The 22,116-nt window shown below is 39.1% G+C and overlaps 1 protein-coding gene across 3 annotated transcripts in view; it reads right to left on the bottom strand.

Moving 5' to 3' along the window:
* sorl1 (sortilin related receptor 1) overlaps window positions 1-22,116 on the bottom strand; it is a 194,641-nt gene that overhangs the window by 70,230 nt on the left and 102,295 nt on the right. For all 3 annotated transcript variants that reach the window (XR_002754350.1, XM_023351415.1, XM_023351416.1), the window contains exons 19-28: window positions 20,479-20,570; window positions 19,743-19,989; window positions 18,169-18,307; window positions 17,894-18,067; window positions 17,659-17,772; window positions 17,434-17,556; window positions 8,164-8,283; window positions 7,816-7,941; window positions 2,998-3,108; window positions 2,650-2,781 (exon numbers count right to left, since the gene is read on the bottom strand). Coding sequence is in view for 2 of the 3 variants with exons in the window: in XM_023351415.1 (XP_023207183.1) it covers window positions 2,650-2,781; window positions 2,998-3,108; window positions 7,816-7,941; window positions 8,164-8,283; window positions 17,434-17,556; window positions 17,659-17,772; window positions 17,894-18,067; window positions 18,169-18,307; window positions 19,743-19,989; window positions 20,479-20,570 (1,378 nt within the window). In the remaining variant the exon portion in view is untranslated. The remainder of the gene's footprint in view (window positions 1-2,649; window positions 2,782-2,997; window positions 3,109-7,815; window positions 7,942-8,163; window positions 8,284-17,433; window positions 17,557-17,658; window positions 17,773-17,893; window positions 18,068-18,168; window positions 18,308-19,742; window positions 19,990-20,478; window positions 20,571-22,116) is intronic.

Genomic DNA, 22,116 nt, shown 5'->3' with positions numbered 1-22,116 from the left:
CGAGTTTTCTGTGTCCTTGAGTCTCTTCGTTGTCCTGTCCTCCCCTTGATTGTTCCCAGGTGTGTCTCGTTCTGTGATTACCCGCTGTGTATTTAAACCCACCTGTGTTCCTTGTTCCTCATCGGGTCCTTGTCAATGTCTTGCCAATTCGTTGTCAATGTGTGTGCTGCCTGTTGCTGGACTTATTTATCATTAAAATCATCATAATTCATCTGACCTGGGTCCGCTGCGCCTGCCTCACCACCAACACCGCACCGTTTCATGACAAAGTGTACACAAACTGAATTAGAATATGGATATTTAAAACTACATAAGTAGACTGACAGTGGTTGGAACACTGTCAGTAGTTCTAACCCCTGACAGTGGTTCGAACTACAAGGAATTAGTTAGGCCACCAAGCTGGGGGTGCAGGTACATTCACAACAGAATTAGTTCCTGTGTGATTTTCAAGCTTGAGGGAGGGCATCTACTTTCTCAAAATAAGATAGTAGAGGGACCCAAGTTTTATAAAAGTTTTGGATCGATCCTCTAAAGCAAAATTTGATCTTCTCTAGCTTAAAGAACACAGTCAGGTCTTTCAACCAAAGAAAAGCCTTGGGTGGGTGTTCTGATTTCTACACTAAGATTCTTCTCCAGTCTTGGGGAGTTGAAAGAGTTAGTACGTTTTTAAAATCATGTGTTATTAATATACAACTGGGTACTCCAAATATTGCCAATTCAGCACTGGGTTGGACGTCTATTCCAAAAGCTTCAGATAAGATCCGAAATATCGTAGACCAGAAGTTGCACAGTCTGTTACAGGACCAGAACATGTGAGTAAAATCTGCCTGTTGACATGTATGACATGTTTCGCTGACTGTAGAATATATCCTTGAAAATCTGGCTTAATGAATTCTATGAAGAACCTTGAATTGAATTAGTCCAAGTTGAGCACATGAAGTTGACCCGTTTACTCTATGTAATCCGTGATTAAAAGTCTCAGAGATGTTTATTCCAAGTACTTCTGACCATTCTGCTCTGATCTCATTGAGCTTTTCTGTATTGAGATGAGATCTACACTAAGATTCTTCTCTGGTTGTGCGGGAATTTGCTAAATGATTTCCACTCCTCCCTTTGGAAGTAAATTGGGAAAGCAAGGACTGATGTTACAAACAAAATTTTTAATCTGGAAATAGTGGAGGAGGGTGGAACGCTGTAAATTAAATTTAGACATGATGGCATCAAAGGTAGCGAAAATTTCATATATAAAAAGATCACTACATTGCCATTGGGCAAAGACAGGATCTAATATGGCTGGCAGGAAAACATGGTTATCATATGTGGGACTATAGATAAAGAAGTTTGTCATATTGAAGTGTTGTCTAAATTGTGGACAGATTTGTGGAGATTACAACTGGGTAGGAAGAGTATTGCTTAGAGAAGAGAGGAAGCTTTGAGATAACTAAAACAAGGGATGAGATGGTTTACATCAGTGGTTCCCAAAGTCGGTCCTCAAGGGCCGGGATAATGCATGTTTTAGTTCTCTCTCTGGTGATAGTAACAACCTTTTCAGCAGGTCAAAGTTCTTTTTAGGCCTTCTAATGAGGCATCATTTGATCCAGGTGTGTTAAACAAGGGAGAGAACTAAAAGATGCAGGATGCTGACCCTCGAGGACCAACTTTGGACACCACTGGTTTACATACATTCAGTTGTAATTGGCACCAGTCATCATCTGGTGGGTGAAGCAAATAGGCTACTGTTTGTAGGTTGCTGCCCAGTAGTAATACATCAGGTTGGGTAAAGCTATACCCTTCTGTTCTTTGTGTCTCTGAAGGAACTGTTTACTGATTATGGTGTGTTTATTACTCCACATTAACGAGGAAACTGTTCAATCAATAAGTCTGAAGAATGATTTTGGAAGAAAAACGTAATACTCTGAAAGAGATACATAAATCTTGGCAATATATTTATTTTGCTACATGCTACTTTGCCATCTAGGGATAAATTTAGGACACTGCATTCTGGAAGTCGTGTTTGAGATTATTAAGGAGAAGAGTGACATTTTTTTCCAACAGATCAGAAGATGAACAGGTCACATTGATTCTCAAATATTTAAATCCTGTTCTAGAGAGAGGGAACAGCAAGACAGTTTCTGTAATTTGGAGCCCAGTGTTATTTACTGGAAAACATTCACTCTTTAGGAAGTTCTACTTATATCATGAAAATTTGCCAAAACGGTCTAGCAAATTCATAATGCTGAAGATACAAAATGCTGGGTTAGAGATGTAGAACAATAAGTTGCCTGTGTATAAGTACAGTCAATGTTCTAGCTGTTTTCTATAAATTCCATTAAAGCTTTGTGAAGTCTTATGATAACTGAAAAGTGGCTTGATAGCTAAAGCAAAGAGAAGTGGGCTGAGAGGACCACCCTGCCCCTGGATAAAGAGAAGGGACTGTTCTCTCCTATCTTAGTGGAAAAATAGCATGGCTATCTCTGGACTGCTCTACAGCCTCTCACATGTTCTGTATTTTTGTTGCCATCACATGAAAGGTCAGCTTGCTTTGCATTTCCACAGTCACAACCCAGTGGTATTCCTGGCTTTTAGACTTTGACAGGTGAACGGTCTGAACATGAATCATTAACAACACATTTAGAGTCTGTTGCTCACCACATCCAGCATACGCAGCCTCCTCATCAGAGCCGTCCTCACAGTGCTTAATACCGTCACACACCAGAGACTGAAACAGGCACTGGGCACGGTTCTTGCAAACAAACTCCATGTACCGAGTACAAAGGGGATCTGTGGGGGAAACAAAAGGAACATTTAGGTCAGGAAGAATGAACTTCCATCTTACTGCCATGTTCTTTTCTTATCGGATCAAGTATCTCTGATTTATTTATTAACCGTTTACTTTAGCCTAATCTGTTTAAAGCTGTTTATTTAGTGCAGGAGGGCAGGAACATCTATCAGTCACATCGTTTCTGTCAAACGTCAGACTATGACAGAAACACTCACCACAGTTGAGCTCATCAGCACCGTCAGGACAGTCGTGGTTCCCATTGCAGTGAGCTTTGGCTGGCAGGCAGGTGTCATTAGAGCACAGGAAACCTTTACACTGGGTACCCTCTAACGACAACACAATTGAAATGTATTATTCATTATTTCAAGAACAGGACACTCTCTTTTGGGGACAGTTGGGACAACAAACCAAGCACTGAACAGAGTGAAGGGTGACTTCACAGCCACATTTGCGGACACTTTGGAGCATGTCTGGTATAGGGGCGCATGGTGTGAAATTTCTGCGGTCGTCTAAATCAGATGGGACAAGAAATCCACTCGTTCCAAGTCTTGCTGACTTTTGATCAATTGGAAAAATGTTCCCTGACTTCAAAATTTCGACTAAAGTGGCATCTTTAATTCCACTTTCCAGTGTGGCAGCAAATCGATTCAGACTACAGATCCACATCAAAACACTGGGACATTTGCGCCTAGGCTTCATATCAACCCCTGTGAGGAATTATGTTTCTTTAGAGAACTTCACATCTAGGTAAGAGTTTAAACCGTTAACTCTGGTTGCGCAGCTCAATGTGAACCGCAGGAATAACTTGTAGTCACACTTTCAGAGATGCGCATTGAACAAGTGGTGAGAATGATTTATCTTTGTGAACAAAGAATTATATATGGTGTTCATTGATACATCTCAAAGCGCTGCCCAGCGTGTGGCTCTGTCTTCCCAGCGCTAATCACTCACTTGCAGGTGCAGCCCGGTGAGGAGTTTTCATGCTCTCGTCGTAGTCACACATCACGCTTGTTTTTATATTGTTTTATTTTTATGTTTAGCATTATTTTTCCAGTTACACGATGCATCAAACCATATCAAATGCCTTGTCTACTTAGGTAGCCAGAGTTAATGTGCGTCCCTTAAAGTTGGGCAACCACAACAGTTTCTGTGTATTTAAAAACTCAACAGACATGAAATGGAAGAGCTACTAAAGCCACATTAGCAGCATTGAATCCAATCTCCCGTTTGTTGCGCATCTCTGCGCTCAGTGCAGCGGATTTAACAAAACAATCTATGAATATTGTTGAACTTTTGAATATTGAACTTTTACAAAGTAAACTTGCCAGCTCCTTATAATTTTAAATTTAAATGTTAAACAATTTAAAATATTTTAATTTATGTATGCTGAAGCTATTAAATCAAATTTAGCAGCAATGATAATCTCAATAAATAAATGTTACATTTATATATCTGTGGTCTGTGTTAAAATATTAGCATTTATGGCAGGGGTGCCCAAGGTCGGACCTCAAGGGCTGACATCCTGCATATTTTAGTTCTCTCCCTGCTGGTAATTACAACCTTTTCAACATGTCAATGTTCTTCTTAGACCTTCTAATGAGCCATTATTTGATCCAGGTGCATTAAACCAGAGCGAGCACTAAAACATTCAGGATGCCGGCCCTCGAGGACCGACTTTGGGCACCACTGATTTATGGGGTCCCTGAAGGCCTGGGGGTCTGATGGAGCCACTGGCTTAATTTGGATTAAACAGAAGTGCAAATAATTTATATTAATTTTAATGGTCTTTTTTATTTTGTTGTTTTTAAGACTAGTTGTGGGTTTAGACAGCATTTCACTGGCGATGCTTTCCCATAACATATATACTTACCCAGCAATATTTTTACATTTCCTGTCAACATCTTTTAATACAAAAACATGGTGGACCGCCTCGGTGGTCGAGGCACCGAGGCGGTCCACCATTTCTGAGGGAAATCCTTTTGTATGTCAGGCCACTGCAGGTGAATCTTCCATAATATAAGTGTGAACATTTAATTTCTTTGTGCATACGTACTGGGACTACAGTCAGGGGTTTTTGTCACTGTGGAAGAAAAGTTATTTTAAATAAGTGAATTTAAACATAAGAATTTGTCTTCCATCCATCCATCCATCCATCCATCCATCTATAAAGACATAAGCCAAAATGTTATGTTTCAAGCATCTCAAGGACAACATAAAAATGAATTTGGGAGACTGATTGACATTGTTATTCAGAAGCTGACTGCAGGACTTCTTTAGGTCAGACAGCCAGACCACCTAACTCACTAATACTGCCTTGCTAGACTGGTGTCAACTAGAAAGGGCAGAACAGCCAAGGAGGACAATATGTTGAGCCATAAGCAGATGTCTTTGAAAACTACTTCTTTTGCTTTACTTTGGTCTATGTATTACTATAGAAAGATTTACCAAAAGCTCTAAATAATTAATATGTGAGATTGCGTTAGCAGCAGTAAGAGCATCTCTTTTCGGTTTCAAATTAAAACAATGAGAACATTTTAAACATTTCGTTTTATTTCTGATACTGTGATATTTTTACTTTATACCAACCAGCTGACACTAAACAGAATGGATGCTTCTCCCACCTCCTTTTATTAAAATCTTGTTAACACAGTGAATTGGCCCCTAGCAGAGCTTAATCCTGCAGGCTAAGATATACACAAGAGCATGACCAGGAAAGAAAAAGCTCCCTTTTGGTATGGGTGCACCGATTGGACTTTCTGGCCAAGTCCATTTTCTTTCTTTTTGTAACTGTCAAGGCCACAATGCACCTTCAATATTCTAGCCTTATTTAATTGAAAAACATACTTCACAGGTATTACTTCACATAATACCTGTGAAGTAACACAAACTTGTTTAACTACACATGATGCAGAGTTCTCAAATATAAAAAATAGCATTGATGTCCCATCTACTAAATTACAAGAACCACTTGTTTTGTTCTTTCATTTTACACATTTTAAATCCAAATAAATCTCACTGGTAGCTGCAATTACAGTACGATTGATGATTTTTCACGTTGCCAATGTCTCCAATGCCACAGAAAAAGGTTGTTAGTATTGTAACTTTTTGCGTTTTTGGAAATAAGTTGCGTCAGACTGAAAGTCGGAAGGGTCTGAAATGATGCAAGTTTCGGCTGATCAACTAAAATTTTGGAAAATCAGGTGGGCGATCAATCAGTGCATCCTACTTTGTTTACATCAGATAAGATTGTTTATTCTGCTACGAGAAACAAAGTTGAACTATTGAAACATGAAAATACAGTTTTTTGCTTTGAAATATTTTTCCTACAATCTTTTACTCACACAAATGACACACAGAATCAGCCTGTGTATGTCAGTTTGCACGCGAGTTTCTGTCCAACAGTGACAGAAATTCAGCTTAAGAACTCCAGCCCTGCTCTAATATTTGATAAGCGCCTGCTATGTGCTTCGGGCACATTAGACCATATTTTCCGGACTACAGAGGGCACCTCACAATAAGACGCACCCACAAAGTTTTTTTTAAAAACTGGAAACGTACATATATAAGCTGCATCAGGCTATAAGCCACAGGTATCTTCGTTGCTCTAGGTTTTCCACAAGGATGAAGCAGAGGGCTGCGTCCTTAATAAATCTGCTATTAAGGATGCAGCCCAGCTGTGAAGATTTGAGTTTTTCTGTGTATTCATTCAGGTTCCCGTGCTCAATTGAGACTGTGTTGTCCTCTCTACCCCTTGATTGTTACCAGCTATGTCTTGTTTCCCCTGATTACCTCCTTGTGTATTTAATCCCACCTGTGTTCCTTGTTGGGTCCTCGTCAAGTCTGTCGTCAGTTGTCTATTGAGTCTTACCAGTTGCTACTAGTAATGGCCAAATGAAGCCTCATGAAGCAATGAAGCTTCCCAGCCCATTGCTTTGCCCAAAGGTTCATTATTTGGTGGTTCATTAATTTCTCACTAGTGACATCTGCTGTTGAAACTGTGGCAGCCTTGTCACTCAGATAGTCATACTTAAAGAAAATTTGTAAATGCAATATTGTCACAAAGTTTTTGTCAAACTCATGTTCAGTAACAAAAGAGTCAATTAAATCATATTTATCTTTTTTAGTTATTAAAATTATTTGTAGCCAATCCTGGTATATGTTGACTGTCAGTGGCTGTTTTCTTTTGTCATCAACTGATTTGACAATAGACATTTGTTTTAGTGTATTTGGAATGCAGTCCTTTTTATGAAGCAGAGTTGCATGCTAAACCTTGCCTCCTACTTGTAAGTTATAAATCATCTTTCTGCATGTTTAAATTTTGGGTAATTATAACTAAAAATATTTTCATGTCTGAGTATGTAAAGAAGCATTGTAGGTCATTTCAAGATATTCTTTTTGTAATTTCTCTCTCCATCCAGGGAGGAGGGCAGGCCAGCCACTTCCTCCCCTTCACGGTCTGAGTGGAGGAGGGAGGTGGTTGGTTGGAGCAAGGCGTCCTGCCCTCTCTGACACTGACAGGCTTATCTTCAGCCAATCCGGGCTGGTGTAATGTAATAGGAGCTTCTGATGAGGTTAGGCCAAGGGCGTTCCCATTGTGAGACACGAAACGAATGCTATGAAAGAGAGAACCGTATTTTCTCAATATTTTTTGGTAGCAAAATAACCGCCACAGTCGTTCTTGTCTTCTACTGACTGCTGCTGAACACCGTCACAGTCAAGCGGCTAAGCAGAAACGAACCATTTTATGCAGATCCAGGGGAGGGTTCAGTGCAAATATGGATGTGTGCTTTTTGGTCTGGGAGTGGTAACATTTACTTATTACTGATAAAAACAATTTCAGAAAACACAATGTTATTAATTTTGTAATTGACAGGGCCCCATTTTATTTAATTTCTATGAGGAAAAAAAAATTGTAGAGGACCCCCTGTTGATCAGGGGCCCTTGGAATTGTCCTAACATTTCCCCCCTATACCTGCTGAAGAGACACAATGAACAGTGGCTATTGACCTCACCACAGAGCAGTCTCAACTCACCACAATACTGAGGATCTTCATCCGAGTTGTCCTGACAGTCATCATCTCCGTCACACTTCCAACGCAGTGGTATACAGTGACCTGTGTGACACTGGAAGCTGCTTGGTTCACATGTATGGTGACCCACTAGGTACAAACAAAAAAGAAGCAAATGCAGGAAGAAGCAAGTTAAACAAATTTGTCACATGTGATATCCTGAAAGGGGAGCCTCCTCTGTGTTAGACACAGGATGGATTATGGGTTCATGTCTATGAAATTTGCTAGATACAACTTTATAAACATTCTACATTTTGAATTACTTGTACAGTAGTTACTGAATATTCCATTAGTTTGTGTTAATTTGCCAACCTGTGCAGTTGGCTTCATCTGACCAGTCTCTGCAGTCGTTGTCCCCGTCGCAGCGCCACACCTCACGGATGCAAATGCCTTGTGCACATGTGAACTCTCCGGGGCCGCACTGGTGAGACTCTGAAGAGTTGATTAAAAATTAGTGCATGAATGAGGAGAGTCTTTATTATGCTACATAGCATATGTGTTCACAAACTTAAGTCATTTGATTTCACTCAAAGCTAATAAGTAGTAACCCCCACCACCACACCCTTTTAGACAGTCTGTATGAACATTAGTGAAGGCTCTGTTGCCAAAAGGTAAAACCTATATGGGCACAATCAAAGCTAATAAGATTTTACACTTTTAGAACCTGTGGTAGAGAAAATGTTCTTGTAATGACTGACATCTTTTCAAAGTTTACACAGACTGTCACCACAAAAGATTAGTGTGCTAGTACTGTTGCAGAGGCACTAGTGAAAGATTGGTTTCAACTTTTTGGGCCCCAAAGCAAGATTCATTCTGATTTTTGATAATTTTGAGAGTAATTTGGTTCATCAGTTCTGTAGGTTGTACAAAATTGACACAAGTCACACTACCCCTTGTTATCCTTATGGGAATGGGTAGTGTGAGCATTTTAACCGCAATTTACATGACTTGCTTCTTCCATCTGAATAGAAACGTAAGTAGACTCGCAAGCTGCAGAGGTGCTTTGATGGAGTGAAAGCCCGGCTTCGAGTCCTTAAAGTCCGGTATGGTATTTTGTATCCAGCTCATCTGATCATCACACACAATGACAAGCGACGGATCTTCAAGTCAGTGGAAGAAGCCGAGAAATACATCGATGGAATAAGCCCACAGACAGAGAATAACTCCAGGACATAGTGTGTGCCCATCGCTTCCCCTCAACAGTGGATACAAAAGGAACAAATTGCAGTGGACAGTATTGTAAGTTGACAAACGTTTTGTTGATGTATGTGAAAGCATGAACACTGCTATTAATATTTCTTTATTATACCTTTGTATTGTTACCAAATCTAGCCTTAACTATTAATATTTTGGTAAAATTATTCTTTGTTCGGCCAGCCAACCCACATATTACCTTCGTTATGCGTGTGGACTTTTACGTTACCCACTTAGTGGATGCAACGTTTCACATAACCCGAGTTCAATGTTCAGAAGGGATTAACACCACATTTCATTTGGGGAAATGTGTGGTGATTTGGGATGAAGGGCTCACTATGGGTACAGTTTTTTTGTTGACTTTACATGACTTGAATGTGAGAATAAGAAGAGGCCAATGCATTATATTTATTTACATCTCCAAGTACACGATTTATGTCTGATTGCCCGGTAATCAATATATCTAGTTGGAATGTTAGAGGTCTGAACAAAATGGTCAAACTTAAACAAGTGATGGGCAGGATCAAACAGATGAAAACTACAATATGTTTTTTACAAGAGACACACTTGATTGAAAAGGATGTAAATAAAATTAGATCTAGGTGGCCGGGACAGGTATTCTCCTCTAGTTTTACAGCTCACGCCAGAGGAGTAATAATAATGATTCACAAATCAATTCCATTTGAACTTAAAAATAAATACATTGACCCGGCAGGGAGATTTATCATTCTAAGTGGGACTATAATCTCTACATTGGTCAACTTTGTATGTCTATATGCCCCCAGCGAGGATGATCCTACCTTTTACCAAAATCTGTTTTTAACCATGTCAGCTTATAACGGTCCATTTATAATTGGTGGAGATTTCAATTGTGTTTTAAACTCTGCAATAGACCGTTCAAATAGTTCTGTCATATCCCACCAACAAGCCAGAAAAACTGTCGAGAAATATATGAAAGATCTTAATATAGTGGAGGTTTGGAGGCAACTTCATCCAAATAAGACAGAGTACTCATGCTTTTCAAGCACCTCCAAAACTTATTCACGAATAGATTATTTTCTGGTCTCCTCCGATTTATTATCTACAGTTCAAAAATGTTGGTATGAAGCTATTCTACTTTCTGATCATGCCCCAGTTATTCTGTCAATAAAATTACCAAATTATTGCCGGTCTTCAATCCCATTTCGATTTCAAGCTAAATGGTTTAGATCCCAAGAATTTGAGGAATTTCTCGAAGAGAAAATAACTGAGTATTTCAATTTTAATACAACCCAAACCAGTGCATCAATAAAATGGGAAGCCTTTAAAGCCTACATAAGGGGGGAAATAATGAGCTTTACTAGGCATAAATCAAGACTACATTTGAATAAATTAAAAAACATTGAAAAACAAATCAAAGAATTACAAGAGCAACTGTATCACTCTAATGACGCTGACAAATATAGGAGACTTCTTTTACTAAAATCGGAATATAATGAGCTCACTACCAACAAAATAGCAACTAATCTACTGTGGTTAAAACAATCATATTATGATTAGGGTGAGAAAGCAGGTAAACTCTTAGCTTGGAGGCCTAAAAAGTTACAGACGAATCGTGCCACAAATTCAATCAAATTAAATAATGGTGAAAATCTGGTAGATCCAAAAAGTATAAACGATGCATTTGCAAAATATTATGAAAACTTATATACATCCCAATATCTAGACAACACAAATAAACAGAAACAGTTTCTGGACCAACTACAATTTACTATAATTTCCAACTGTCAGAAGAGAATAAGAACAATTTGGATGAAAAGCTGAGTATTGAAGAACTTAAAATGGCCTTAAGCCGCATGAATTCGGGTAAGGCACCCTGCCCCGATGGCCTTCCAATTGAACTTTACAAAAAATTTCCAGATAAATTACTGCCCCCTTTACTCGAAGCATTCAATGAATCTTATGAAAAAGGCATCCTGCCTCCATCACCACGTTTGGCAACTATTTCTCTCTTGTTAAAGCCAGGTAAACCCCCAACAGAAATGGGTTCATATAGGCCCATTTCTTTAATGTCCTGTGACACAAAAATTCTATGCAAAGCTTTGGCTCGAAGGATTGAAACTCATATTCCTAATTTAATCTCGAATGACCAAAATGGATTTGTTATTGGGCGCCAAGCCTTTCACAATACCCGTCGATTGCTAAATATATTATATGCAAAACAGTTTGCTATGGACCACGCCTTTCTGTCATTAGATGCTGAGAAAGCTTTTGACAGGATCGAATGGAGCTATCTCTTTGATACTCTTAAGAGATTTGGCCTAGGAGAAAAATATTTAAAATGGATTCAATAACTATATACTGAGCCAGTTGCTAAGGTCGCAACAAACGGTCAACTTTCAACATGTATTAGCCTCTGTAGACCGACGCGACAGGGATGCCCCCTGTCCCCCCTCCTTTTCTTATTTGCCATTGAGCCGCTTGCCATGGCAATACGTAAATCCCCTGAAATCACCGGCATTCAAATTGGAGATGTGGCGCACCGGTTGTCTCTTTTTGCAGATGATATTGTTCTGTTTTTAGCTAATCTGAAAGAGTCTATTCAGGCTGTTGATAAAATTCTGAAGGAATTTGGTGAATTCTCAGGTTACAAAGTTAACCAAAAGAAAAGCTCCTTATTACTGCTTAACAGAAATAACCCCCCAATACAAACACAATTTGCTTATACCTATGAGGGCTTTACCTACCTAGGAATTAAGATTAACCCAGATCTAGAGAAAATAGTCTCTATAAACTATGATCCTTTAATGCAGAAAATATTAGATTCCCTAGATAGGTGGAATGAGATGCCAATTTCAATGATAGGTCTTATTAACGTCAGTAAAATGTTCATTCTCCCGAAGTTCTCATACCTTTTTCAGTCCATCCCCTTACATATTCCAGCTTCCTTCTTTTCTTCGATAGATAAAGCCTTTACCAAATTTATATGGAACAATAAATGCCCCAGATTGCAACTCTCTCTTCTTTATCTACCCTATGAACGAGGTGGGCTTAGAGTGCCAAACATTATGTTGTACTATTATGCAACACAGCTTTGTGCTGCTACTTGCTATTTTTCCACTGATGACATACCCTCTTGGGTACAAATAGAGAACAACTTAATAACATTATCTTTGGCATCCTATCTTTGCTCAGCAGATCTTAAACATCTATTAAAAAACACCAAAAATCCTTTTCTCAAAAACACAATATCAGTTTGGCACCACTCACATTCGGTTTTGGATGAGGTGTCCGAGCTCTCATGTTTATCCCCTATTTGGGGAAATAATAGATTCAAACCAGGAAGAGCATTTTAAATAAAATAGGGGACCTTTGTAGTGAAGGAGTTTTGATGTCCTTTGAACAGCTGGCAAATAAGTACTGTCTGCCTCAAAAACATTTTTTAAGTATTTACAGATTAGAAGCTTTGTTTTTGCGTCACTGAAATCCACTGCTGAACCTCCACTCTCTACCATAGAATATTTAGCCACTCACCACAATCAGAGTGGGGGTTTACTTTCCAAATTTTATAATATCTTGCTTTTAGCCTTAAAAGAAAATAGTATCTCATATTTACAAGCATGGAAAAAAGATCTGCAAACTGAAATCTTTAACCCTCTATGGCATGACTTTTTATTTTTGTGGGGAAGACATATTTTCCTGCATTCTTTGGGAGCTTGGTGGTCCCTAATTACATGTCAATCATAAAATCGGACTCTGACACCTCCTGGAACCAGATTTGGGTTTGTTGCCTCAGGGTAACATTGGTCTAGAACACCAAGATTGTCTACACTGATTATGAGAAATGAAATACAAATCAAACAAACACTATATTCATAAAATAACTTTTTTTTGGACAAAAATATGTCAAAAATCATGCCCCCCAAAAAATAAAATAAAGGAGCAATGTGAGGTACAGCTATGTGGTTTGTTGCCTGAGGGCAACGCCATGCCATAGAGGGCTAAAGATGAATGAAACAACTCTTGTCTACTGGCACAAACGCAAACTATTAACACAAGGTTTAGACTATTATAATACAAGTGGTTGTTTAGGACATATATCACTCCTATAAAACTTCACCATTTCAACTGAAATATTCCTGATGTGTGTGTTAAATGTAATATAGATAAGGGTACTCTTTTCATTGTATGTGGCAATGTATGGAACTTCAAACTTTCTGGAAGGAGGTTATTGTGTTCACCTCTCATTTGATTGAACAGGATGTTTCAATGGACAGTAAACTTGTGGTTATGCCTACTGCATATTTTTCCAGATGGATTTAAAGTACCTATAAAGAGAAAGAAGCTTGTGAGTTTTTGCCTTTTGCAGGCTAAACATTTGATTGCTCTGAAATGGAGGAACCCAGAAAGACCGAAGATAAATGAATGGGTCAAACTACTGAGCAACAACCTGGCAATGGAAAAACTGACTTGTATAACAAAAGGAAAACTTGAAGACTTTAAGGATATTTGGTCCCCTTTCCTATATTTTATCGAACAATGTAACATGTAAACTCAATCTTTCCTTTCTTTTTGTGTAGATAGTGAACCCTGGGGTTTTGTGTGTTTTTCTTTATTATTATTATTTTTGGGGTGGGGGGAGGGACGGCATTGTGTTAATTTTTTTCCCCTTTTTTCTCTTTTTTCATGTTCTTTTCTTGTATGTTTATATAGCAAAAAATTCTAATAAAAATATTTTGAAAAAAAAAAAAAAAAAGAAACGTAAGTGGCCCATCAATCTACTGGCATGACACCCTACTTTTTGATGTTTGGTTGGAAACAATAGTTGCCGGTGGGTTTTTTTGTGGGACTGAGTGAAAATGATGGGGATCTTGACCTGCCCTTGGAAGAGTGGGTAGAAGAGCGCCAAAAATGACTAAATGCAGCCTATGACATGGTATACCAAAACGTAGAGAGTAGAAGGGTTCAGAGAAATCAGGATGTGGATGTTGCCCCAGATTTTCAGGCAGGGGACCTGGCGTATACAAGAAACCATTCAGTATGGGGTCGCAGCAAAATTCAGGGCTTTTATGACTCAACTCCCTATCAAGTAGTTTGCCCACCTCCTGATCGAGGGGTAGTGTATCCTATAGCGCTTGTGGGTCGAGAAGGAACCCTTCGTCAGGGTCGAGCTTAGAAGTGTCCCCAAAAATAGCAGGGTGGGAGATGTCAAGAGAAGGTTTTGGAAGACATACAGGTGGACATTAGGGCGGGAGATGAAATGGTGAAACTGAGATTTTATCAGATATTGAGAATGATGAAGTTGGTATTGCTGAAGATGTAACTTCTGATGTTCAGCCTCTTCCTGGCTAAGAATTCACACAAGAAATTGACACAACCATCACTCCTGAGTCTAGGTCAGCTCGAAAAACTGCAGGACAACTGTTCCTACTAGTACCGATAACTATGTTCTTCTTTGGAAAAAACACACCTGCACCACAGGTTTCAGAAGAAAAAGACACTAGAGAGCGACGTCAAGCCGCAGCGTCAAGTCAGAGGCACAGTGAAATACACGAGTCACAATTTGTCCTACTGTACTTCGAATTGATGATTAAAATGATTATTTTACTGTAGTTATTTGTAAGAAAGCATTATTGTTAGGTTTTTAGATAAATACAAATATAAATATTAAAGATTAGGAGACTTTAAGGACTGTGAGAATTTAGGTCTGCTCTCGGAATGTGTGTGTTATGTGTAAGATGTTTGGAGCAGCAGGAAGCAAGCCGACAAATGGCCTGGAGATAAGAGCTGACACCTAACAAGAGAGAACATCAAAGACTAAGGGTCAAAGTTTTATGACCTAGAAGGACATGAAAACCGAAGTTTACAACCCACAGGGGGAAGGGAGCTGACCCAAAGAATCTCGGGAACTGGAAGGAAATGCAGAAGGGAACCATTGCTTAAGTAGTGACTTGTGACTGACTCTGTGTTGACAGCTATGTTTTCTGTTTGCCCCACCTTCTATGCAAATGATTTGTAACTTAAGCCACGCCTCAATGTAATAAATATGCAATTGCAAAGGAGCATGTTAGAACTGGTCCAGAGACAGAAATAAGGAGATGTCCCTGGGTATAGTTCTCCGTTCAATTGTAAGAAATGTAACTGTCTCCCTGTGTTCTTATTTTTGTCCAGCGAGAATATCAGGTTATAGATCTGACAGTTATATTTGTTAAAAAATGCTTGGACCTGAAAACAGGTTTTGTTCTTTGGTTTCAACGTAGAGTATTTAATTATGCTGTATAATTGTAAAAAATAAAGGTAACTACTTCACGGATTTCGCCTATCACGGGTTCTTTTTGGAACACAACCTCCGCGAAAAACGAGGGTTTACTGTATGTGGACTCCGCATCCACTGTCCAAAGATTGTTGGGATTTCATTGTTACAGCCTACATTTCACATAGCAAATTCCTTCATTCCCCACAACCCAAATGGACATGAGCAAGTTTGATAAGCCAGTTTGGTGCTTAGCCCCGTTTATTCTCCACCAGGGAAGCCACTGCACACACACTAGGGCGGCACAGAGAGTGGAAGTCTGGCTGATGCGCGTCCCTGCACTGAATCTCAAACTTATCAACTCAGTGTCACATACAAAACTGTTTGATGTGAACACCATTTCCCATTGAGCAGTTTACTGTGCGACACAGTACACAAACGCTGTCATAAAAATTTACCTTTGTGCAAACATGTACAACGGATATCCAATTTCAGTTTGTTTTGTGTACGTGCGGACCTCCACGGAGTCAAGTACACCAAGTATGTGGGAACCTTTAAGAGTCATTGTAGGCCAAACAAGAGATTTTTGTTCTTATGATGAGGGAGGACAAAGAGAGAGATAAAGCGGAATTTTTTTTTAGATATATGTATATTAAAATATAGCAGTACATAAATTAAAAGCTTAGGTCGTTAGGTTTATAACATTATTTTTGCTAAAAAATGACACATAATCAGGAGTCCCGGTGTTTAAGTTAGCTAATCAACCACCGCTAGTGTTCAGGATCACTTTCTAATGATCGCAAAATGGAAATTCAAAAACATAAATCTGCAACGGACAAAATTTTCTGTTTGGTGTTTTTACATACTTTTTTGTGTGGGAAATGTTTTTTGTGTTTTTTTTATGTTAATTCCTGATGCACTTCAACGTAATCTTTGCTCTGCGTTCCTGGGGCTGTTGTTTATTGGTTGCCATGGCAACGAGTCTGTGCGTGACCTTAAGCTGACAGATTGAGAAAAATATAATATAACCACCTGTTTTTCTACATTTTTCCCCTGGGCAAATTGCATCATTTGTAAGCAGAACGTTTCAATATTCAGACCAGTCATCAAATAGAATTAAATATTTCATAAGGCATCAAGAGCCAAAGTTTGTTAAATTTTAAATCACGGCTTCTACAGCGACAATTAAGTAAAATTTAATTATTGGTCAATATAAAAGAGAAATTTGCTTTGTTCTCTCTTGTATCTTTACAGAACTGACAGAAACCAAACTATTTATAGATTTATATGCAGAGAGAATATACAGTATATGTTCACATCTAAACATCAGCATCTCAGCTTTAAGCCTCATTTTATAGAATCCAATAATATCGATGGTCACTTTACTCACCAACTGCCCCAACAAGACCAGTTTTTGCGTCTTTAATATTTGCTATATTAAAGACACATCTTATCTCATCTGCTATGTTAAGTCACCAGGGCAAAGGTTTTGCCAACCAACTGAGGGGCAGCTGTGGAGTCAGAATCACATAATTGAAAAATACAAAGTTTGCACTGACAAGGATTCAATAGGTTTACACAGAAGTTCCTTATTCTGCTTTTGAAATGTTTAATGACATTTTGATTGTTATAGAATCTCATGTTGATGTTTTTAGCACTTGATAAAATCAAATGCTAAAAATACTTGATTTTATCAAGAGGCAACTATGTGATAGACAATAAGAGGCAACTATGTGATAATTCTTCACAAAAAATATTACTGAATTGTGAAACTGTTGGCAAGCATTCAACAAATACAGGCTGATTCCATAAATTAGAATATGACTGAAAAGTTCCTTTGTCAGCAGTTCCATCACCAAGTAAAAGACATTATATAGATTAATTAGATTACGTATCTTTTAACATATTTATATTTCATAGTATATTTAATACCTGCTAAGAGGTTATTTTCGAAAGGTACTATTAATCTGAGAAGCCTGATCATGGCGTATATCCTAATTTATTGAATAAGGCTGTATGGCATTCACATGTAAGTTTTGGCCTCATTCTTAGCACTAGAAAAGAAAAGGCCTTCCAGTAACTGCGGGTGCATCAGTGCCCACCCCCCGCTCCTCCTCGTCCCCACCAACTTGCAACACAAAATTACACCCTTGTACCACAGTGCTCCTCATCACTGTTGTCACCACAATCGTCTTCGTGGTCACACTTAAAGGCCAGTGGGATGCACGAGCCCGAGGCTATGCAGCGAAACTGGTTGGATGGATCACAAGTTGTAGTGGCTGCAAACAGAGATGAGCGTAGGAGAAAAGTGAAATTCTTTCCTAATCTGGCTGCTTTTCTTGTTTTTTTATGTGGAAAAGGTTAAGCAGATGGAAACTCACGACACTCCTGCTCATCGCTCATGTCTCCGCAGTCATTGTCGCTGTCACATTTCCAGATACTGCTGATGCAGCGTCCGTTGGTACAGCGGTACTGATTGGGCAAGCAGCTGTGCTCTGATGGAAGGACAGGAAGAATGACAAGCAAGCTGCAAATTACTCTCTAAGAATGTATTCCTCTGCTCCAGGACGGAGAAGATTATAAATCACTGAGAAGTTAAAGCCTGGTTATGCTCACCGGTTTTGGTGCAGGTGTTATTTTGGAGCTGGTAACCAGGGGGACACTGGCACTGCAGCTCTCCATTGGGTATGGTCAGGGTCGGTGCACCCTCCGGACAAACACAGGTGTGTTTGTGGCTAGGTTGTGGGAGACACAGCAAACTGCATGGCTGGTAGGTGCAGGCATTATGCCCTGATAAGGAAGAGAGAACGACCAGATGATCATAATAAGTCCTGATTTATAACCAGAACAGGGAACTCAGCTCCATAATAATGGTGATGAATGCTCCTCACCCTTGTTCTTTCCCTTATAGAAAATCTTGAGGTCCATGACTCCAGTTAATCTGCCAACAATCAGCTCATTGTTCTGAGATCCAGCTTTTGGAGCTTTGAAGATTCCCATTCTTGACCAGTCGTCCCAGTACAGATCATTCTGAAATCACCATTCAATGTAAACACTAAAGCGTTCAGATTTAACATGAGTAAGTGACTACAACAAAGACAAAAGGTAACTGTTTGAAGGCAGTAAATACTTCAAACAGGAGACTTAAGACTGTGACAAAGACCTTCCTTGTAAAGACAAAGACTTCAATTCACAGATGCCCCATTTCCAATTAGCAGTACACCATGAGTCGATACACTATTTTATGGTCCGGCGTATTCAAGAGTGCGTTTTCATCACCAGTTAGACCTCTCACTGGGCAGGCGGCATTAAACCTATATGCCTAACATTGCGTACTAGTGCGACGGCAAACGTGACACACTGGTATGTCTCATGCTTGTTGAGAGCAGCAATGATTTTATGTCCTCCAATCAATAGACTGTGTTGTGACACCAATAGCGCCACCCAAATTGTATTGTACTGTAGTCTTATGGACCTACAATTGAAGGGGTCCAGGAATGGTGGGGTACTAATTGGTTATATGGGACACTTTTACAACGGAAACAGACAAAATGGCATAATGCCAAACTAAGTCACCATAAAGTTCAGTGGAAAGATGGCATTAACCTGGGACTTGGAAAAACTCCTTACTCAACTGAGAGTTGAGGGAAAAGACATAAATCTCATGAAAAATCTTTACCTCATACCAGTAAGGGTGAAAGTAAGCTGGTACATCTAAACCCATGGTTCTACAGTGGTATAAGTTCAACTGGTGGTACTTGGACTGCTATTAGTGATACTTAATGAAAATGTTTGAATGGATTATGTACAATGTAAATATCAAGAAGTTTATATTGTGTAGAGTTGAGAAGTTCCAACTGGCAAAAAGAGGAGTTTTTAAAGCACATCCAATTCAGCTTGTTCGAAATCTTCTTCAAAGTAGAGAAAACTCTAATTATGAAGTGAAGAAAAGAGTGAATCAGGAACAAGGTATGGTGGCTGCTTATACTGGATTCCATTTACTCAAGAGTTGAAAGTTAGATCTGGAGGATTTGATCTAACGTAACTTAGCTGTTACACCGCTCCAAAACGGAAACCTAACAGAATGTACTAGTTATCTAGTTATCTGCTATTAGCAATACAAGCTAATAGCAATGTATTTCTCAGCAATTTGTACAATCAATTATGGTGAAATGTTCACTTATCATTAACAGGTGTTTGTCTCCTCTTATGAATAAATACATATTTACATTGCAGTGGAGTAAATATAGCTTATTAATTAAAAAAAATAATACACACCTATTTAATGTTCTTTTTAAGATAAAAATGTGTGTTATGTAGTAATTTAAACATAAACAACAGCCATTTTGTGCGTTAGACAGACCATGCATCTGAAGTGAGAAAGTGGATTTCAGTCAGAAACTTGAGACTTGACTTGAACTTGTCTGTCCAAAGCTTAAGACCTGAACTGGGAACCATACTTTACCTTGAAGACAGCAATGGCATACGGATGGGGCAGTCCCTCCATCAGAATGCTCCTCTGTCCCCCGGTGAAGTCTGCCCTTTCGATGCGGTCGCTGAACGCCTCGGTCCAGTACAGCCACCGGTCGTCTGCAGTGATCCCGTTGGGCCAGCGGACTCCTTCTGCCACGATGCAGGACACATTGCTTCCATCCATGTAGCCCCGGTAGACGCCGGCTGCCCGGTCTCCCCAGTCAGTCCAGAACATCATACTGGTGAAGATTCAAAGTTCTGGTATTTCACTGGTTTTCACACCTCTACATGCATGAGCTAAACACGAAAAAAAAATTCATGGCCAAATGAGACAAAGATGTAGTTATTGTATTTTCAAGACAATAAGTCGCCCCCAAGTATAAGTCTAATCATTCAAAAAATATGTCACGAAGAGAAAAAGATATATGATTTGCAACCGTAGTCTGAGTTGCTTGAAAACCAAATGTGACAACCAGACCTCTAAATGTGTGAATTATACTCCAGAAATGACGGTAGTTGGCCACTATCGGGACAAGCATGCCTACTGTACTTATAATACATCAAAACGGAAAGAGATGGTGCAGCAATGATGTGTTTAACCATTTATGAGTTTCCTGAAACTTTTACCTCTAATGCTCTATATTACAGGCAATTCTACTGTTGAATAGTATTGACCCTCATCAGCACTACTCCAAACCTAATTACATTAATTACAGATGTATCTCTACCTTTCTGCAGGCAGCAGGACCAGAGCTCGGGGGTGTTCCAGGACGGAGGAGTTAAGCAAAGTGTGACGCAGGTCTCCGTCAGGATTAGAAACCTTCGAAGACAAGGGGGAACTTTTCACTGGAGCTCTGTTAGTTTTGAAGGGTTAAGTTTAAACATTTAAACAAATACTGTTAATGAGAATATACATTTTGTCAAAAGTTAAGGTTAACATAAAACTCTGCAGAAACAACCATAGAGCAGAATACTGGGAGGTCATGACCCTAAGGTTTCTATTCACAGGTTTTGTGTTTTGCAGCCAAGTGTCTTCATGTTTTTTTGTTTGAAAAGTTTTCCTTAGCAAAAGCATAAAATGAATATAACGAGTATGGATTTGATCCCAGTTTACTGTCTTCTGTTTGTCCACCTGCTTCTAGGTTTGGATCCTAAGAGTGTCCTGACCAAAGGCCCAGATTGTGTTCAGATCTATGATGTGCTTCATTTCCACTTCAGGCTTGTGACAAGGCGCTGCATCGTGCTGGAAACCCACAAATCAGCAGCACATTGTTCCTGGATCGTTAGAGAAGTTTATCTTGGAGGAAACTTTGATCCCACTTTTTATTTGTGGCTGGATTCTTCAACAGGATTGTGCGTAAGCACACTTCCTTTAGATGAGAAGCAAAGCAAATACATTGATTGGATCAGGATGCTTCACTGTTACCACAGCACTGCCCTCATGGTTTTATTTTCCAGGCTAAAGCTTGGCCAGATGTCAAAACAATCAGAAGAGTAGTTCATCAGCAAATCTAGCTTTGCTCCAGTCTTCAGCAGCTCATCACTTCCTGCTAATTCAGTTTGTCCCTAATGGTTTTATTGGATAGAGATGAATCGCAGTGCACTGATAAATCAACTCCAATTGTTACTCCCTTTTTTGTTTGTATTACATGTCCATCCACTAGGGGCACTGTTTATGCCAGGAGCATGTTTTTTTGGGTTTGTACTCTTCTTGGTCTCTGGTTGGCTGTTAGACTGATGTACATAGCGAAATAAAGTTGAGCAAAGAAACAAGTTATTTTTACCGACTAATATTGGTAGCAGAGGATGGTTAGTAACTACAGACTTCCACCAACTTTTGAAGAAGAAAAGCCTTATGAAAGCTGGAAGAATGAAGTCAACATTTGGACGAGAGTTACAGATTTGGAGAAGTAAAAGCAAGCTCTTGCTGTCTCCCTGGCACTGTCTGGAAGAGCGCGGGACACGGGGATGGAAATTCCGGTAGACGATCTAAATAAAGACACTGGAATGACCACATTGTTCACTAAACTAGATGACTTGTTTCTAAAAGAGGAAAAGGACAGCATCTATGAGGCGTACACGGATTTTGACCGAATAACAAAAGTAGTTAACATGTCGACGGCAGACTATATACAGGTCCTTCTCAAAATATTAGCATATTGTGATAAAGTTCATTGTTTTCCATAATGTAATGATAAAAATTGAACATTCATATATTTTAGATTCATTGCACACCAACTGAACTATTTCAGGTCTTTTATTGTCTTAAAACAGATGATTTTAGCATACAGCTTATGAAAACCCAAAATTCCTATCTCACAAAATTAGCATATTTCATCCGACCAATAAAAGAAAAGTTTTTTTAA

This window comes from Xiphophorus maculatus, chromosome 18 (genome assembly GCF_002775205.1).
Source record: "Xiphophorus maculatus strain JP 163 A chromosome 18, X_maculatus-5.0-male, whole genome shotgun sequence".
NCBI classification, from domain to species: domain Eukaryota; kingdom Metazoa; phylum Chordata; class Actinopteri; order Cyprinodontiformes; family Poeciliidae; genus Xiphophorus; species Xiphophorus maculatus.
This window is presented reverse-complemented; position numbering and strand designations above follow the sequence as displayed.